The following is an 18,306-nucleotide window of genomic DNA, read 5'->3' as shown; positions in this document are numbered from 1 at the left end:
CACTTCATGAACCAGATTCCTCTTGAAATGTGTAATGTGCCTAAAGGACTTTATCACATAGTGCCTTACATTTTCTTAAATATCTAAATAGAAAATAACTGGTATATTCATATATTTAGATGCTTAAAATGGGAGAGAGCAATACTCTACATCTATTTTATTTCTTGTTTAAATTCCTTACAATGGCCACATAGGACCTCCAATTATAAAAGGGTGCAAAGCCTCAAATTTCAACCATACAACAATGAAATGAAAATGCTAACAATATGACCTATTCATGTGATTCGAGCATGATTAACATAGCTAATATTTTCTTTGCATTCACTACTACTAGCATATAAATATTTGCATTTAAAGCATGCTAAGGTTTGAGTACCTTTATTAATTTGTGTCTACAAAGATCACAATGAGTGTATGATGTAACTATAAACAAATTTGTGTGATTATACACAAGAAAATACATAGCAAGAATGATAGTACTTCACTGATGGATATCATTAACTCCATGTTCATTATTTTACATCAATAACTTTTAAAGGCACTTCACCCCATCAATCCAAATCATACTTTGCGTGCATGCAACATAAATCACAATTCATATCATTTGTGACTACCTTATTGATATATAAATTGAATACTCCATGAGTAAATTGTTGGGGTACACTCTACTTAACTCATTGATTATGCTCGCATCTAACACGTGTATACATTTTCCATATAAAACATGTATGTGCACTATGGGAGATACACACAATAATAATGACAAAAGATTCAAATGTATGACACATAGCTAAATTATGCCTTCCTCAAATAAATTCAACAAGTGACATCACATTGACCAATAAAGAAAACACTTATCAACGATGTGACATGATAAAATATGACTTGATGAAACTTTGATATGAACGTGAAGGCTCTATAAAACAAGTGTATTACAATATAATGATATCGTTATTTGAAATTCGAGTTAATCTAGATAGTAAAAATATAATAACTATCTTCTATTCAAAAATAAAATTAAAACAAAGAAAACTATATATCACATGTACTCTAATATTTCACTTTAGTTTAAAATTTCCTAAAATACACATTCCTATCGTAAATCTATCATCTAAAATGGAAAACACGTTGAAGTACTCCACCATGGTAAACACATTATGTACAGTATTTATTGGACGTGCGTTCCAAGTTGGAAAGATAAGCCATATCCATCAAGTGAGGTGCAGATGAAAAGTGATGTAGGTACCTGTTGTGTTCACAACTTTTTTCAAAGATACTCTTCAAAGTGATGTTGACAAAAGTTGCAGGACAAGCCATCGTAAGTAGGTGGAAGAAAGCCAATAATAGTTCCTTTACAGTCTTTATAGCAAACTGTTTTCCTTTAACGCCATGTATGGCAAACACAAGAAAACAAAGTTGAGAATAATGTAAAACCATGGTGCTCGTTGAAATAAATGTGTGTGTGGGGGCCATGACAGCCTTCACAGCAATGAACATGAACATTAGCTTTAATGGAGGCTCCACTTGGGACTAGTCAAATTTCTCAACCAACTCTTCTTCGTACCATTTGAACTTCTAATGCAATGCCGAGACTCGTGATAATTGTTATAGAGTGAAGAAAGAGACCACATCTTTGGATTGGGATATTGATTATGATTATGACAGTAATTTGAATCGTTGAACACTTTGTCTTGCACTCTGCACTTCATGCGAACCAGGGCATTCATTCTTGTCCTCCATCTCACAGCAGGAGTGGTGCTTGAAGCTGCTGCTGCTGCTGCTTCTTCTTCCTCCTCCTCCTCTTTTTGCATGTCATTGTCATTCTCAATGGTGTAAGAGGATCTCTTAAATATCACTCCAGGCTCATAAAAAGGCCCTTTCCCAATCCCTTCACACACACTGCTGCTCCTTGCTGACGATCCCACCGTCCTGCACTCCCATTGACTCCTTTCATTGTCGCCATCCAGCTTGATAGAGATGAACGAATCTGTTTTCACATCACCCATTTCAACTATTGTTACATATTGTTGCACATCAACCCTTTCAACTATCGTTACATCTTCTTGCAGACATGTTCCTAATTTTTTACAGATTTAATGTTAAATACACAAAAAGTACAATTTTCCATTGATCCGAGCGTGTTGTTGAGAGGCTTGATACATTGTTTCTATGTTTTCTGATCTGGGTATCATCGTGTAGACTACGAGGATGTGATTTTGTATCTAATTATTTTTTCTTTTTTTAAAAGTATGAAATATTTTTTCTTATAATTGAAAATTTAGACATTTAAAGACATTAGATTTCTGTACTTTCAGACACTTATTTGTCAAAAGAAAAAATCAGTCATTAGACAAAGATGCCACATCTACACAATCTAACTTATTTCCATTAAAAAGCATCTATAAGAAGACCCCGCATTCTAAAAATCTGGATAATGCTGAGAATAAGATTCGAGAGAGTTATGGAATGAGTGGGCTGTACACAGCCCCGACCAGTCATTTCGACGCTTAGAAATATACCTAAATCGTGTTTTCCAATATATTCCTAATGAAAAACACACCTCTGAACCAGAATTGAGCACCACCAAGAGAATAGCCACGTATTATTTTATTTTATTTTTGGAATAAGAACGTTATAGTTGAACCTGACCAAATAATCCATGCGTCCCAACAAAGCTGTTCCTCATGACTGCGTTTATTTGTATAATTAATACATTTTAAAGATTGTCCTAAAGATCTGCAAGTAACTCTCCAATTAAAAAGACAAAATTTTAAATTAGTTGGCATAAATTTTCAGAGATTTTTAGTTTAGTTATGTATTTTTTTAATCAATATTTCAGATTTTTAAATGATCTCTTTTTTATTAATGATTGATGGATGTGAATTAAAAGATCAATTGAAATAAAAAAAACTATCATACATGAAATGTTTCAAATTGATTTTTTTGTTTTTAATAATAAATCATTGAATGTGAATTGCAACGAATTGAAACCAAAAACTATATCATACACAGAATCTCAAAATTCTAATCTCTCTGGAAAAGAATGAAAATGGGTGTTGAGAAGAGTTACCTTCATGGCTAATGCAGATATCCGGTTTGGCCTCTTGTTTATGTCTCCGCAACCTGTGAAAGATTGACCTGAGCGAAAAGAACGTTCTTTTATCCTTTTGGGTGGAGGTGCGAGGATTTTTATTTTTGGTGAGCCAGAGAAACTTTTTTCTTCCAACGATCTCCTTCTTCTCTACAGGATGATCAAAATTCTCAAGCCTGATCTCATCAAACTCTAGACAAGAATCTGAATCAGAACTGTAAGAGATATTTTGGAAGGAAGGTCTGCGTAATTTGTTCTTTCTTTTGAGGCAATAGAGGCGATCTCTTAAGCAGGAGGCACAAATACCCACAACCTCCTGAGAAGGATGTGAGGGGCACTGAAACATGGGTTCTTGGAATTCAATGTCCATGACTCTCGGTATAAGCCCATAAGCGAATCATGACTAAATGTCTTCCTTCCTTTATAATGGGTGTTGGGGATTATGGGCAGGAAAAAGCCTATGGGGTAGGGGAGTGCAATGCTGCAAAACCCGACTTCACAAAAGGAACTTCCAAGGTAAAAAGTGGAGAGAGGAAAAGTGGCTTTATTTTGATTAGAAATGAGAGATTCTGACCTACTGCTAAGACATGAACACCCTCGCCTCACATGCCCTCTTCCTTATCAGTTTGAGGAGTTGTTGTTGAGGTGGACCAAGGGGAGGGAGCCCTATTAACACCCCTCAACAACTTTAGTCTTTGTAGCTTTAGGTGGTCCCCGAGTTGTTTCATTTTGGATGTAAACTCAAGGCTTAGATAAGCTAACCCTTTTCATTTGACTAATTTTTAATATTAATATGGAGAATGATACTCTAATGATGAAAATTTCATATCAATGTCTTTATCTTAATGTCTTTTATATAATCATAAGTTTATAAGTGATTTGATTTATGATATTATTTTATTTTAAATCCACTATTCTAAGAAATTGATTTTGATCTTTAGATTTTTTATTTGTCATTTTCAATTGAATTCTTAATTATAATAGAATCAATTCAAGTCATTTTTGTATTTGCAAATCTAAATCTTAAACTTCTAAATTCAAATTTTAATTTTAAAATTTATTGACTACCTCATACTAGATTTTATGAGCCCACCTAGCTCATATTTGTGTGGATAGTTGTGTGCTATGTTGTATTTGAGAACATTCACTATTAATTTAGAAATCCTTAAGGATTATTAAAGAGTTTTATTAGATAAAAAGCATGATAAATCCATAGTAACATTATCTTAAATACATAATTTTTGAGGATCCATGGATGCTTGTCTATTATCTTCAATCTGGGTTCATTGGCATTGAACTAATAAAGTTCACAATTAGTTTTTATAGATATTGCCCAACTTCAAAAGCACAACATGATGAGGGGAACCACTTTATAGTCATTTATTCCATGCTAGTTCACTTCCACAATTCTACATGCAAGATCAATTCTATAAATGTATATCTAAACCAAAACAAATAACATTTAATTTATTGATTTGAGGTGTTGTATTGTCAAGATCCTTATTTTCAGCACATTGGTTAATATAGTCTCAAAATCTTTAACATCATTTTTCTCTCTATAAAATCCAACTTCAAGTACAATAACCCTCAAAATAAATCTTATTGTAGCCTATGAGATTCACTGAATCGCCTCTAAAGAAATAGTTGATCATATGCTTATAAATAACTAACTAAAACATGACCCTATATATCACCTTAGAATTAGGGGGAAAGGAGATAATTTAATCAATGCAGATAGAGAGTGTTGAGGATAGGAAAGCATAAGAAAAAATGGCGAGGTGTTTATAAGTAGCATTCAAAATCTTGTATACATCACTTTACACAATTCAGTTAGAGAAAATATCATTCATTATATCAACTGCTAAGATCATAAAGCTATCTTTTTGTTTCACATCATATAGAATTGTGTTGTATGAGAGCATCATAATCCCAAGGGTACCTACTTAATCCCAATTCCAATGTAGTTAAAAAATAAAATAGTTGTCAAATGATGGTTGTATAGGTTTAGTACAATTCTGCCCAAGTTTCCTAAAACTATTTATTTGACACCTTTTGGTAATACAATAACCCAACCAAGTAATTAGATTATATGTGTATTATACTTGAGATATTAGTTATTAGGTGGAATCAATGTTAGAGTTAGTATTGCAAGGGTTTTCAGATGTATGAGTATTTTTAAATCAAAACTCATATATATGTTTTTTGTTGATAAGCCTTTATGTATACATGGTATCACAATCAAAATTGGTTTTGGGGTAAGTGCACAAAGATAGGGGACCAAAAGAGGGTCTTAAGTGGCCACTATTTTTTTTCTAAAATTATAAAAGACTGATCTTGGATGTGAAATAAAAGATGGTTACACTCAAAATTTGAAGATGCAACAAGAACAAGAGTTGTACTGCCTTGAATCTACTTTCTAAACTACCATTTTTAAAAATGTTGGAGATTATAATGATTTCAAAAGGGGGGTTATTAGAAAGTGGTCTAGATTTTATAGAAAAAACATAACATAGTGTTTGGCATTAACCCCCTAAATTGTTAACCTTATTTTAGTATTTCAAAAGCCACTTCAGTACCAGACTGGTATTTTGTATAAACCCATATATCAATGGTCTAATCTATACATACTTTTCAATGTGGATACCTACTTAGAAGGATGACATGAATTGCTGATGTAGTTCTAACTGTTTTGTAAATCACTTTATTTTCTATAATCAATACAACAACAAAAAAAAACCACTTCAGTGAAAAATTAGCTAACACCATGTAGTTTATGCCCAATTTTTCTACTAATTTTTTAGAAGTATGTGATTTTTTATTATATTGCAAAGTGGACACAACCTGAAAAAAGAGCATAGAACTCCCCTCTAAATTTTTTAGAAACTAATCAAAAATCATTTTTTTCAGATGTGTTTAGAATGGAGTATTTAAAAATATAATTTGTTTAAAATTTATATGAACAAGTAAAAAATGAGACCAATAATACCATACATAGGTTATTGACTAAAAATGGAGATAGTAGAAAAATAAATAAAATATTTAAATATTAACATATTTGAACAAATGTTCACGAAAAAATATATGGTTAGAAAGATAAGAGAGAGCTCTATTTTTTTAGCTTGACATTGAAAAATGTGCAAACATAATAGATAGGACACTTGACATTGTGTTATTTTTAAATTCTTGTTAAAAAATGTCCCTAGTCCTTGAAAATTTGTCCAAGCCTTTCGATTTGATCCCAAAGGAAAATCCAAACCTAAGGCTTGGATTTTTCCAAAGTGCCTGCTCACATTTTTGGGAGCAAAAAGTGTTCTCTTGTGCTTTAAAACATCACATAGGAACATGAACATTTTATAATGCACTCACATTCCTATGAACATGAAACATCTTCTTTATGTTTATCTTTGTCTATCTCTCTCCTTTCTCAACCTCCTTTCCTCTCTCTCTTCATGCCTCTCTCTTTATCACTCAAGTCCCGCCATCTTTCTCTAAAGCACTCATATTTTATAAATAGAAACTTTCTCTAATGTGCTCATGTTTTTACGAAGAGAAAAACTCTCTGTCTCTCATGCCACTCCTCTCTCTCTCTTTCTCTCTCTCCCTCTCTCTCCATCTCTTTTTCCCTCTCTTTCTCTCTCTCTCTCTCTCTCTCAATATTTCCTCCCTCTCTTTGTATAGAATTTAGGGTTAAGGGTTGAAAGTATAACATTTAGGGTCAAGGTTTGAGAATACAAAGTATAATTTTTATGTTTGAGAGTATAGAAATTATAGATAAGGTTTGAGAGTATATAGTATTTAGGGTTGAGGGTTGAGAATATAGAATTTAGGGTTAAGGTTTGAGAGCATGATTAGGGTTGAGCCTGTATATGTTTTAGGTTTGAGGCTATAGGACCTAAGGTCAAGGGTTGATATTATAGGGTCTAGGGTCAAGGGTTGAGGGAACAAGTCTTAGATTTGAGGATAGAGGTTTGAGTGTACATCATTAAGGGATGAGGCTATAGGTTTTAGTGTTAATTTTAAGGTTTAGTGTATAGGGTTCAAGGTGTACCTCCTAGTGTTTAGGGTTTGTATTTTCTTTGTTTTTTGATTTTTTACTGATTAATATATACTAATAACTTTCAAGCATAACTAGTTACCCGAAGAAGTTGATTAATTGGAATTATTAGAAATAATTACAAAAAACCACTAACACTACTTGCAATGATAATGTCTAGATTTTATTGCAGGTTTAAAATTACAAGTTTTGTTGAATATGAGAGCAATCCAATACATGAAATTGTGTTACATATCTGTTTAAACATACCTAAATGGATGTTTGTATACTATAAATACCTCTATTAAAATAGTCAATTATAGGTCTACAAATGGACGAGACAACCAACTAGGTGACTTAGAAATTAAGTTGCAACATCTTCAAACTTTCTTTTCTCAACCAAAAAATGGTCCCAAATAGGAACTTCGACCTAGGCACCTATAAAGAGAAGAAGTGATCCTTTCAAAACTAGGAATTTGGTCCTTAAAATCCCATGCCCCTCAAGGTGAGCTATACGACTTGCTTATTAACTGAGTTTGCTAATATTGAACTCATACAACCCTGAAAACTGTTCTTCTCCATTGTCATTGAGAAATATTGCAACCCAACCCTGGAAAATAGTGGGAATGACCCCTCCAAGCTCCAAAATGATTCCAAATGGGGTGGCTAGACTAGCAAGTAGCTCACTCAGAAAATAGCTTCAAAATGTTTATGAAACCTTAAAAACCCTTTTCCAATTTTCCTCTTTCTGTTGTCAATGATGAAATAAGTTGTGTTTAGCATTAAACAACACATAATATTATGTCTTCTCCTTGGTACAAACAAGCCAACTAAGGGGTTGGCCTCACAAGAAGGCAACTTTCTTAGCCACAACCAGCGAAATTTCTTCAAAATTGATTTTCCTTTGATGCTCCAATGAGATCCCTAAGCTAGACTCTCCCTACACACCTTGGGATGATCTTTGACAACTATATGTGTGATGACTTGCAAAGGTTTTTGTCCTCACAAGCTGCCCCAAACCCTTAAGTTCATCTAAGCTCCTCTTAGGAGGAAAGAATGAAAATAAAATCCAACATAACATGGCAAAATGATTTCCATGTTTCCTTTTATAAAACTCCAAAACCCTATGCCCTAATTAGGGTTTCTTTGCCAAGTGCCACTTTATGATTTTAATTAGTTTTTTAAATTTCTAATGTCTTTTATAATCTTTTATTTCTCTTCAAAAGGATGCCCATTTTAAGTCACTATTTTTCTATTATTTACAACTCCACTTGGAATGGTGTCCAAGGTCCTAAGGTTAAGGGTATAGAGTTTAGATTTGAGTATATTGTGTGAGATTTAAGCATATATTATTTAGGGCCTAGGGTTGAGGGAAAGGGTTTAGAGTTGAGGGTATGGGATAGTTTATAGGGTTGATGATTTAGTGTATGTGATTTAGGTCCTAAGGTTGAAGGATATTTTTTAGGATTGAGGGAATGGGGTATAGGATTGAGGGTTTAGTGTCCTAGAGTTGAGGGATGAGTATATAGGGTATAGGGTTTATCATTGAGGGTATAAAGTATAGGGTTGAGGGTTGAGGTTATAGGCTTTAGGTTTGATTATATATGGTTGAGGGTTTAACGTATAGTCTTATGTCTTTGGGTTGGGGGTATACTGTATAGGGTTGAGGTTTTATTGTATATATGGATTAGTGATGAGCGAGGGTCTAGAGTTGAGGGTACAGGATATGGGGTTTACATTTAAGGGTATAGAGTTTAGGGTTGAGTGTATAGGATTTATAGGATTTATGGTGTACTATTGAGGGATAGGGTTTATGGTTGAGGCTATAGGGTTTATGGTTGAGGTTATAGGGTCTATGGTTGAGGCTATAGGGTTTATGGTCTCAACATCGTTAATGCTAATGTTCTCAGCCTTTTCTTTTTTGTCTGACTTCCTCTTCTTTGAAACTGGAGATGGGATCTCAATTGATTTTATGCTTCTCTTCTTGCCAAAGGAGGATCCTTCTGGAGCCACCTGTTTAGTAACATCTGATCCAATGAGTTCCTCATAAGTCCCAAAATTATCTTTAGTGAGATCTACCTGAAGCTTAAGAAGCTCTTTTGCATATATCACACATTCGTCATCATTGATTTTATATCCAAATTTTGGCACGCCCGGTGGGACATGGATTTTTGTTAGATCTATGTTTTTTTTCACGTTTTTATAACCCTATATTTTTGTTTTAAAAAACAATTTGGAAAATAACCTTATGCAGCAGGGTTTTGGACACAAGATTAAGATTTTGGAGAGATTTGATGAGATCTCACAAACAGATTAGAATTTTTGCATCAAATTTTTGTTGTAGGTTGAGGATAGTATCAGGAGTGTTCAATCTGAAATTCAGATTTTTTGGAGCATATTTGAATTTTTAATGATTTTTCATAAAAAAATAATTTTGGAAGTAAATTAGCGATTTTTTCAAATTTTCTTACATTTCTGGAAATTTCTCAGAATTATATATAGGGGGTCTATTTTGTTTTATTTTAATTTGGGTGCAAATTAATTCGTGAAAAATCAGATCTTTAAGAATTAGAGTTTTGCAATGTTTTGGTCAAATCTCACAAATGGCTTGGATTTTTTTCATAAACATTTTTTTTGCAGGTCGAACATAGTACCAAGAGTGCTTAGTCCAAAATTAAGATTTTTTGGAGCATATTTGAATTTTCTATAAAAAATTTATGATTTTTCATAAAAAAAATAATTTTGGGAGAAAATTAGCGAATTTTTCAGATTTTCTTACATTTCTGGAAATTTCTAAGAATGATTTTAATTTTGATACAAAATAATTCATGAAAAATCATATCTTCAAATATTAGAGTTTTGCAATGTTTTGATCATATTACAAGAGGGTTTGTAATGGTGTCAATTCTTAGATCTATTTGATATCCAGTTACACCTATGAAAGCTTCAAATTCTTTTTTTCTTACTGACTTTTTTTAGGTACAATTCCATTCGAACAAAGACAAGTAACAACCTTCAAAGCTTCCTTTGTAATCTGATATGGTCTGTCTAGATATATGCAATCATCATGAAATTTGAGTAACTACCACACTTAGAACTATATAATCCAAAGCATGGTTACTAAGTTTGACAAATTCAATTTTCTTGACAAGTCAAAACCTTAGAAAATCCATAATTTTCAAAAGGAACCAAAATCTGAAAAAAATTCAACGGTGATAAAAAAAATTTGAACTGAACTGGACAAATTTGTCTAGTCCTTTGAGCATGTGAACCATCTTTATAGAACAAGTTAGCTTCTCCATGCCTTGTCAAACAGAAATCCCTATTGTATACATAACAAAACCATCTAAAACCTAAAAAATTCCAGTTATAATCAATAACATTAAAAATTTGTCAGTAAGAAACAATTTCTACTTCATCATATCAAAAGAAAAATTGTCAAAAGTGTTCCACATCATTGAAATACTCACCAATTGCCATGTACACAAGCTTCCTGGGTTGTACCTGTTGGGTCTCAAATCAACAGATTGGATAGGTTCTAAGGAAATGCCAACTCCTATGATCAAACCCTCCAATTGACTTGGCCAACTTATAGAGTGAACCTATTAACTCTCTCTCTTTAGGCTCTGCAGGACCTAGGTGGGTATACCTATTCACTGAATGTCTCCAATAAACAGTGCTTTTTATAGCAGATATGTCATCCTATTCTGATATCTCCTGATCTTGAAATGGCATGAGTTCCTTGAATGGAGATATTGCAGACGAGTTCAAGATTGTTATTTCGCTTTGTGTTTCCTAATTACTCCTGTAGCTATCAAAATAACTAATTGTGAAAATAAACGATGAGTATGACTTGAGATTTAGGCCAGTGCCTTCTTTATTGCATGGGTTACAGAGTCATTACAATTTTCTTTAGGGCTTATAGTGCGAATCTGTGAGACAGTTTTTTAACTCATCCCTTATGAACCTGTCAGTTACTATTTCTTTCAAAACCAAATGAATGCTTATATTATGTGCTGATTGAGTGAATTTAACCCTACCCTTAAGGGACCAGTCAATTAAGCTTTGCAGGGAACAATTACAATCCGCAAGCAAAACTTTTGTTACAACATTATAACATAAAGCATAGATTTGATCTTAAGAATATGAATAACCCTATCTTTATCAGATAATATCACAGACGATTGCCAAAAGAAAATGGAATAATCCACAACACATATGCAGGGAAACAATTGATCAAAATTTGTATTCCATTGAAGTTCGTACACGAAGACTTACAGGCTGTTGTTCTTTTGCTCATAATCCTATCTAATAATTATCTCACATTACAAAAACATTCTCATATATATATGAGGACGCAAGCTTTTCATGAAGAGACACGACTTTTCAAAATATTAGTCGTCAACTCGAGTGTTTCTAAACTTAAGCAAAAAGAGATTCAAAAGTCCCAAATGATGAATGTAATCATCGTCTTTGAATGTTCTGATTCGAGGCGTTTGCTTTTTTAATTCATCCCCTAGCGTCAGGTACTTGAATATCATCTGGTTGACGGTAGGGGCCATATCCTTACTTCGATCAATTTCTGACAAGGCCCAATCCTTGACACTGACAAGCTCCTTTCGCAAATCCTCCAAGGTTATTACCTCTCCTTCCTTGTAGACGGAAGGCATTCCAACGGGTCTCTCATCATCTAATTCTTTTAGATCTCTTCTCAGCATATCTTCGAGTTTGACATGATTATCCATATACGCGTTACCCTCAGCCTTTTCTTCTGGCGTCATGGAATCGTTATTGCTTAGCACCCCCTGCAATCGTGCTCTTAACCGCTCATGCTCTGTTAGCGCTTTTATGGTTCCATGGTAAACTATCCAATATGGTTCGACCTGTAAGAGCATGGTGTTAAACCGATGTCCTATGATGTCATTGACCAATTTGTCCATTTTTTGCTGGATATTGTCTGCGCGTTTATTGGCCTTCTCTGCCTGATATTTCCAGTACAGGGCATCAGAGATGTCATCCAAGCTGCGTCCTGCAGGGTATGAGGTGTATTCGCTGATAGGAGTCCCCGTTTCTAATTGCAATACCTTTGCTTGCAGCTTCTGGTTTTCCTCCTTGGATTTTTCATATAATCCCTTGTATGTAATGTTTTCTCTGACCAGAAACTCTGTCTGGTCCAAGTTCAGTCTTGCAACATCCAGGTTGAGCTTCGCAGTGACCCTAGGATCGGTCTTTCCAACCTGATGAACCATGAGGTGCCCAAAGGTTTCTTCTATATCCACAATAATTGGCCTCTTCCCTTTTGGATATAGTGCCCACTGTAGGAGAGCCTTTTTGTCTGGATCATATCCAGAGCCTAGGAACAGTTTATCTACCTCCTGGGGCAATACCTGCTGATTCAAATCTTGTTTCTTCAAAAAGCCATCAAATAAGAGTGCTGAGTTGATATCCCAACCAGAGAAGATGATCACACCGGCCTCTTTTAATAATTTCCTCCCTTTTTCAGGAGTCATATCTTTCATGAGGACATCAATTTCATCCTGTAATCTCTTCATCTGTTCTTCCTCTGGTTTTCCAGCCATGCTTCGTTTGACATGAGCCCCTTTGTATTGATATAGAAATGAGAGGAATTCCCTAGAGGAGGCGAATCCATCATCAGCAATGAAGTCCTCATGCTCAGTCATTCTTATGTCAACAACATCTTTGATGTTGATTTCTCCTGTGTCCATGTTCATTTCTGTTTCGAAACCAGGAGGATAATCCTCTCGAGGAGAATCAGGTGGGATACTACTGGCGGTTGATTTTGGTGACATGTGAGCTAGGGGCTGACTGTCTCTTTCAGTATTAATGAAGCGAAGGAATTGTGAAGGAACTCTGTGCATAATTTCAGCTTCATGTTGAAGCAGCCTTTTAGCTACCTCCAGAGGATCTTGGATATTTCCAATTAGGTCTCCGTCTATCATTCCCCTTGCCCTTTTCCATTTGTAGGCCTCCCAGACTAACTCACTCTTTCCTTTCAAAACTTTGGCCTCCTCTCGCTCAAGGTTCTTAATTAGGTCGTCTGGCATTTTGGCCATATGTATCCCAGCTTTGAGTTTCTGTGAGGCTCTGGCAGCTTTTATATATCCTTCGGGATCAAAATTCTCCCTAGGCTCACCCAGAGTCATGCCATAGTAATTTAATTTATTCTGTAATAAATGATAACTCTTTGAACTTTTGACATTGAAATCAGAGAAAACTAATAGACCTGGAACAATAGATTGTTTACCAAAATCAGTTAAATGTTTAGCACTGGCAATAGACAATTGCCTTATAATCTCCAAGCTAGCCACTCTGTCTGGCACCGTAATTGGAAGCATGTGTGGTTGCCCTTCATATCCAAATACCCTTATCTCCGTGTGATTATCATGGCAATACCAATCACCCCAATTGTGTTCAATCTGTGATTCTGGAGAGAAATCCTTTGGCCTGAGGAACCTCTTAATTTCAGGGGACAAAGTATAATCCCTGCGTTGTCCAAAAGCTGCACTGAGAGGTTTCACAAAGTATTCTTGAAAATGCCAATATTGGTTGTTCATAAACCTCTGGTCCCATGCTGATACCCACAACTGAACCGGCTTCTTCAGACCATTCTTATCATAAGACCTGATGCTGAACTCATCTGGCCAGAAGTTAATTTCTTGTCCACAATAAAGAAGAATATGCATTAACATGGAGTATAATGAAAAGTGAACATTCACAAGGTCTCCTTTCATCTTTTCCAGCCCATGATTCAAGGTATCCGCAACATAAGTAGCAAAATCAAATGACCTAGGGTCTTTTGATTGAATATCAGCACACAAAACCATAATCCCAACATCCATGAGTGGATGAGCCTCTATGCCTAGTACTTGGGCTGCAGTGTAATATGTATATTTGAAATATGGATGGAAGTGGTTGACATCAAATGGCACCTTGTCACTTTTGCCAAACTGAACAAATGACCCACCCACTTTTGGCCTATGAACAGGTAGCCTCCAAGTCCTGTAGATATTTTCCAAACTAAAGAATTCCTGTGAGAGTTTCTTCATATCGATGCTTTCCTCGACTTCCCAGTCTAGATCAAAAACCATATCAATAGTCTGCTTGTTGATTACTACTAATGTATTCCCTCTGTAATCACATATGGTTTTAGTTCTCGGGTTGTAGCAATTTACCAGAGCTTTCATTAATTCTACGTCTACAAATACATTTGGAACTACTAACTTGCCTAAGTTCCTCTTCCACAGATTACTAATGGGTTCGGGTGCATCCCTTCTTTTGTAACCAAACAAAAATAACTCATGCCCTCTTATCTCAGTCCAGATGTCTCCTAGATTTTCAAATTTGTCCTCTAATCCTTCTTCTTCACTTTTAATCTTCTTGGACCTTACACTAGACGATGGACACTGGTCTAATAAGTCCTGAGTCAAAGCTCTCCCTTCTTTCTTCTGTCTCTTGGGCTTCTCTTCAGGGTTTAACTCTTTTGCTTTCCTACTCCTTTTAGAAGAAGAAGACGAAGGTTCCATAGTTACAGTAAATAAGAGAGACAATACTTACTTGGTAAAATGCTCAACACTTCTGGTTATCGTTTGCAAATCTCTGCAAATTCTTCACAGCTTTCAATCTCTTAGCATCGATCTGATTCTTACGAAAATTCACTCAGCTTAACTGTAATTGAATGGGCAACTTGTGTATAGTTAATGTTCTGCATCTGTAACGGCTACTCAAGTGTTTTAAATTTAATTGCAGATGTGACACTTTTCAACTGGGTCTTTAATTCCTTCGCGGGAAGTACAGTCCGCTCAAAGTGCGCGCGTTTCAAATTATCGATGAAACCCTTGCCTTCGGCCGAGTGTTTGAATCTTCCATCGAAAGCTCATTTTCTTCGATAATACTGTTTCGGTGAAAAACTTACGTCGAGAAGCCGCTTTTAAGACTCATCGAAATTACTTTTTCATCGATAGTCTCCCTTTTCGACAAGTTGCTCGCGAGTTTCATCGATGCCATACTTTCGATGAGTTTCTTTCTTCGATGAAGGCTTATGAGTGTTCATCGATATCTCCTTTTTCATCGATATCCTTTTTATCGATGAAACAGCTTTTCTTTTGTTCGACGCCACGTTCATCGATGAAACTTGCATTTCGATGAATGTCTCTTGAGTTTCCTCGGTAACGACATTTCTTCGAAATCACCTTTTGCCTTTTCGCCTTTTGCTTTTACCGTTTCGATGAAACATGGGGTATCGATGAGCGGTTTCTTGCGTTCATCGAAGGTAACTTCCTGCCGAAACACCTTTGCTTAGCGCTTTATATGCCCTGTGTCGATGAAAACGCTCTTTCGATGAAACCTCTCCTGCAGTGCTCGACACAGCTTACTGGCCGAAATATCCATTAGTCTTCATGCTTATGGAAACATATAGTATTATTTTTTCATTTTTATTATATTTTTTCTTTTAAAAAATAGTGCTCAACAGTACCATCACAAAGAGTCGATCTATATAATCAAACATGGTCTTGAAGACTTCATCATAAGTTGTTGGTGAAGGTTGCAAACAACAATGACATTGTCAAAAGGTTGATTGTAAGGAATGCAACCTCAAATTCAGTGGCACAAACTCAAGAACTAAGAACAAGTATCTGGTATTCATAAATGTGGCTACCAATTGATAATACAGATATGTATGTATGGAAAAAAGTTTCCACAATATAGTAGGTGCACATACATTTACACTTTCATCAACACCAAATCCATCTAGCACACTATGACTTATTTTGTGATGCCTTTGTAGGCCTTTAGCACACACTATGGCAGAGACCTACATAGGACATGACTCATAAATACTAGCAAGCATGTTAGAATCATCTGGAATAGTTTGCACCAACACCTCTTCTCAAATCTTCATCGGTCAACGTCTCAAAGCTCAAGAACACAACCAATCAACAAATGTCACGAGGAAAGATAACTTGGGTAGAGCAGAGATAAGAGTAAATTTTTACTTGTTAAGAAATGAGGAAATAGGTATCTGAGAACTTATAAGCATTGTGGAGTTTGTTCAACTTTAGGGGCTTCCCTTACTCACAACTTCTCAAAGCCCTCCATGAAAACTAGTCTCAAGCATTTCTTCATTCCTGTTACAAATGTTGAATAGTTACTTTCTGATATTGTATCAGTTCAAATAATGTGATGGTGGATTTCTTCAAGTATTGGGCGATTTTGATTTTTTTCAGGATACACACACATGGCAGCTTCTCTTCTTCATTTCTATGAGTAGTAGCCCAAGCAAAACCCCACAAATGTCAAATTCATATGACATTAATTTACTATGGATATGAACTATTTGCCAAATACTCATATTTAAGAGCTTTTGTATTTGTTATGTGATCAGATTCAAAATGATTTCAGCAGTTATGAGAAATATATAGCATGTAGATAAATCCTATATTTTAATCTTTGTAGAGCTCTAATACTGTGGCAAATTTTTAACATTATTTTTTTATATTTTACAATTAGATTAATTATTCATTTAAAATTATAATAAGATTACAAAATTCTTAATATTTAAAAAATTGGTTTCTTTAAAAAAAATATTAATATATGGAAATAAAAAATTATCGAATTACAAAGCATAATATTTTAGGAAGTTTCATGTAACTACTATAATGTTTGGAACACATTCTAATTTATTGATTCTAATTAAAAAAATTGTTTTCTTGTTTAGAAAATATAAATTGATTACAGTTGTTACAATTACTAAAGATGATATTTAATATTAATCAATTCAGTTTGATTAAAATTACATAATCAATCAAAGAAAAAAAATAGTAGTATTCATTTTCAAATAAAACATTCATTTAGTAGTTCCATCAAGATTAACTATAAAGTATACAAACTAAATTAATTCTAATTAGAATCCATTCACCAAATAAATTCTCCAAGTGCCTTCTATGTTTACCTTCTTCTACTTGACAATATTTTAAAGATTAGTCTCCACAACCTATGAGTCTCATTTCTTCCTAATACACAAATCTAATGAAGATTAAAGAGTAAAAACTTTCCACCCTTTTTTCTATATTTACTATAGGTCAAAAAATAAATTTACAGTTCATATAGGCAATCACATGTATACTTACAATAAAAATTATAAGCTCAAAGATATTACACATCCATCATTATCAAAAATCAAAATTATGTACAATTTATAACATATATGCATATGTATCACCAATATTCTTTAATATGAGTAACTTACTCAAAGGCCAAGCCAAAGCATTTGTAAGACCTAAGAATATTATAAAAATTTCTCAACTAGATTAAAACTATGCAAGTTCCTTGACAAACATAACCATTCTAGTTCATACCTATAGTGGGTAATCACTACATTTCAAAGAAAAAAAGATTTATAGAGAAATGTCTCATACTCTATGTCTAAAGATGGCACAAATTAAATAGCTCTTCTATTTAAGTTTGGGGTATTCATAGAGCCATCAATCTCATTTATGTAATGGCTTATGAGGAATTAGGATTGCTTCCCCTCTTTGATGTTGTCACTTCCACTAACAATCTAAAGAAGCTATAAGAAGAGAAAATTATTGTGAACACTAGGATCAATGCTTGTAATTACTTAATGCTTGTAATGACTTAATTCTTGTAATGAGTTATCCAAATAGGTTTCTTTGAAGTAGGGTTAAGAAGGATCTCAAGCTTTGATTCTAATATTGGGGAAGTTCTTTGTGTCAAGGATAAATATTAGTGTTCAACCCAATGAATTATTGAATAATAGTTAAAAATAACCATGATCAATTGGATCCTAAAGGTAATTACCAAGTGTTATTTTTTACTAATATTTTATTTGTAGAGGCTAGTGTGGTGGACCATTTTGTCCTTTTTCATAGATTCATAGTTTATTGTGCATTGAATCAATCAGTTATATGTGTTCTCTTTCTTTTGGTTGTGGCTCAACAATAAATTAGATTTTATGTTACTTTATGTCCCATTGATGGGCTAGTGTTCCCACATCATTAATTTGGATAGCTTTTTTTCCTTGGAAAAAATATTTACAAGGCAATGCAAAGGGGTGAAAATTCCAATTCCCAAGGGAATGGTGAAATGACTAAATCAATAGTCTAAAAATTTTCCTTTCCAATTAAATCCCTTTTCATTGATC

At 34.3% G+C, this 18,306-nt stretch overlaps 1 protein-coding gene across 1 annotated transcript; it reads right to left on the bottom strand.

Moving 5' to 3' along the window:
- Nucleotides 1-1,144: 1,144 nt before the first annotated feature.
- LOC131071629 (uncharacterized) lies at nucleotides 1,145-3,683 on the bottom strand. Its single transcript, XM_058007560.2, has 2 exons — nucleotides 3,071-3,683; nucleotides 1,145-1,987 (listed from the first exon to the last, which is right to left on the bottom strand). Exons 1-2 carry the CDS (start codon nucleotides 3,459-3,461, stop codon nucleotides 1,509-1,511), a joined length of 870 nt encoding a protein of 289 aa, XP_057863543.1. The 5' UTR covers nucleotides 3,462-3,683; the 3' UTR covers nucleotides 1,145-1,508.
- Nucleotides 3,684-18,306: the final 14,623 nt, after the last annotated feature.

This window comes from Cryptomeria japonica, chromosome 11 (assembly GCF_030272615.1).
Source record: "Cryptomeria japonica chromosome 11, Sugi_1.0, whole genome shotgun sequence".
NCBI classification, from domain to species: domain Eukaryota; kingdom Viridiplantae; phylum Streptophyta; class Pinopsida; order Cupressales; family Cupressaceae; genus Cryptomeria; species Cryptomeria japonica.
Note: the sequence above shows the minus strand (reverse complement) of the source record. Positions and strands in the feature narration are given on the sequence as shown.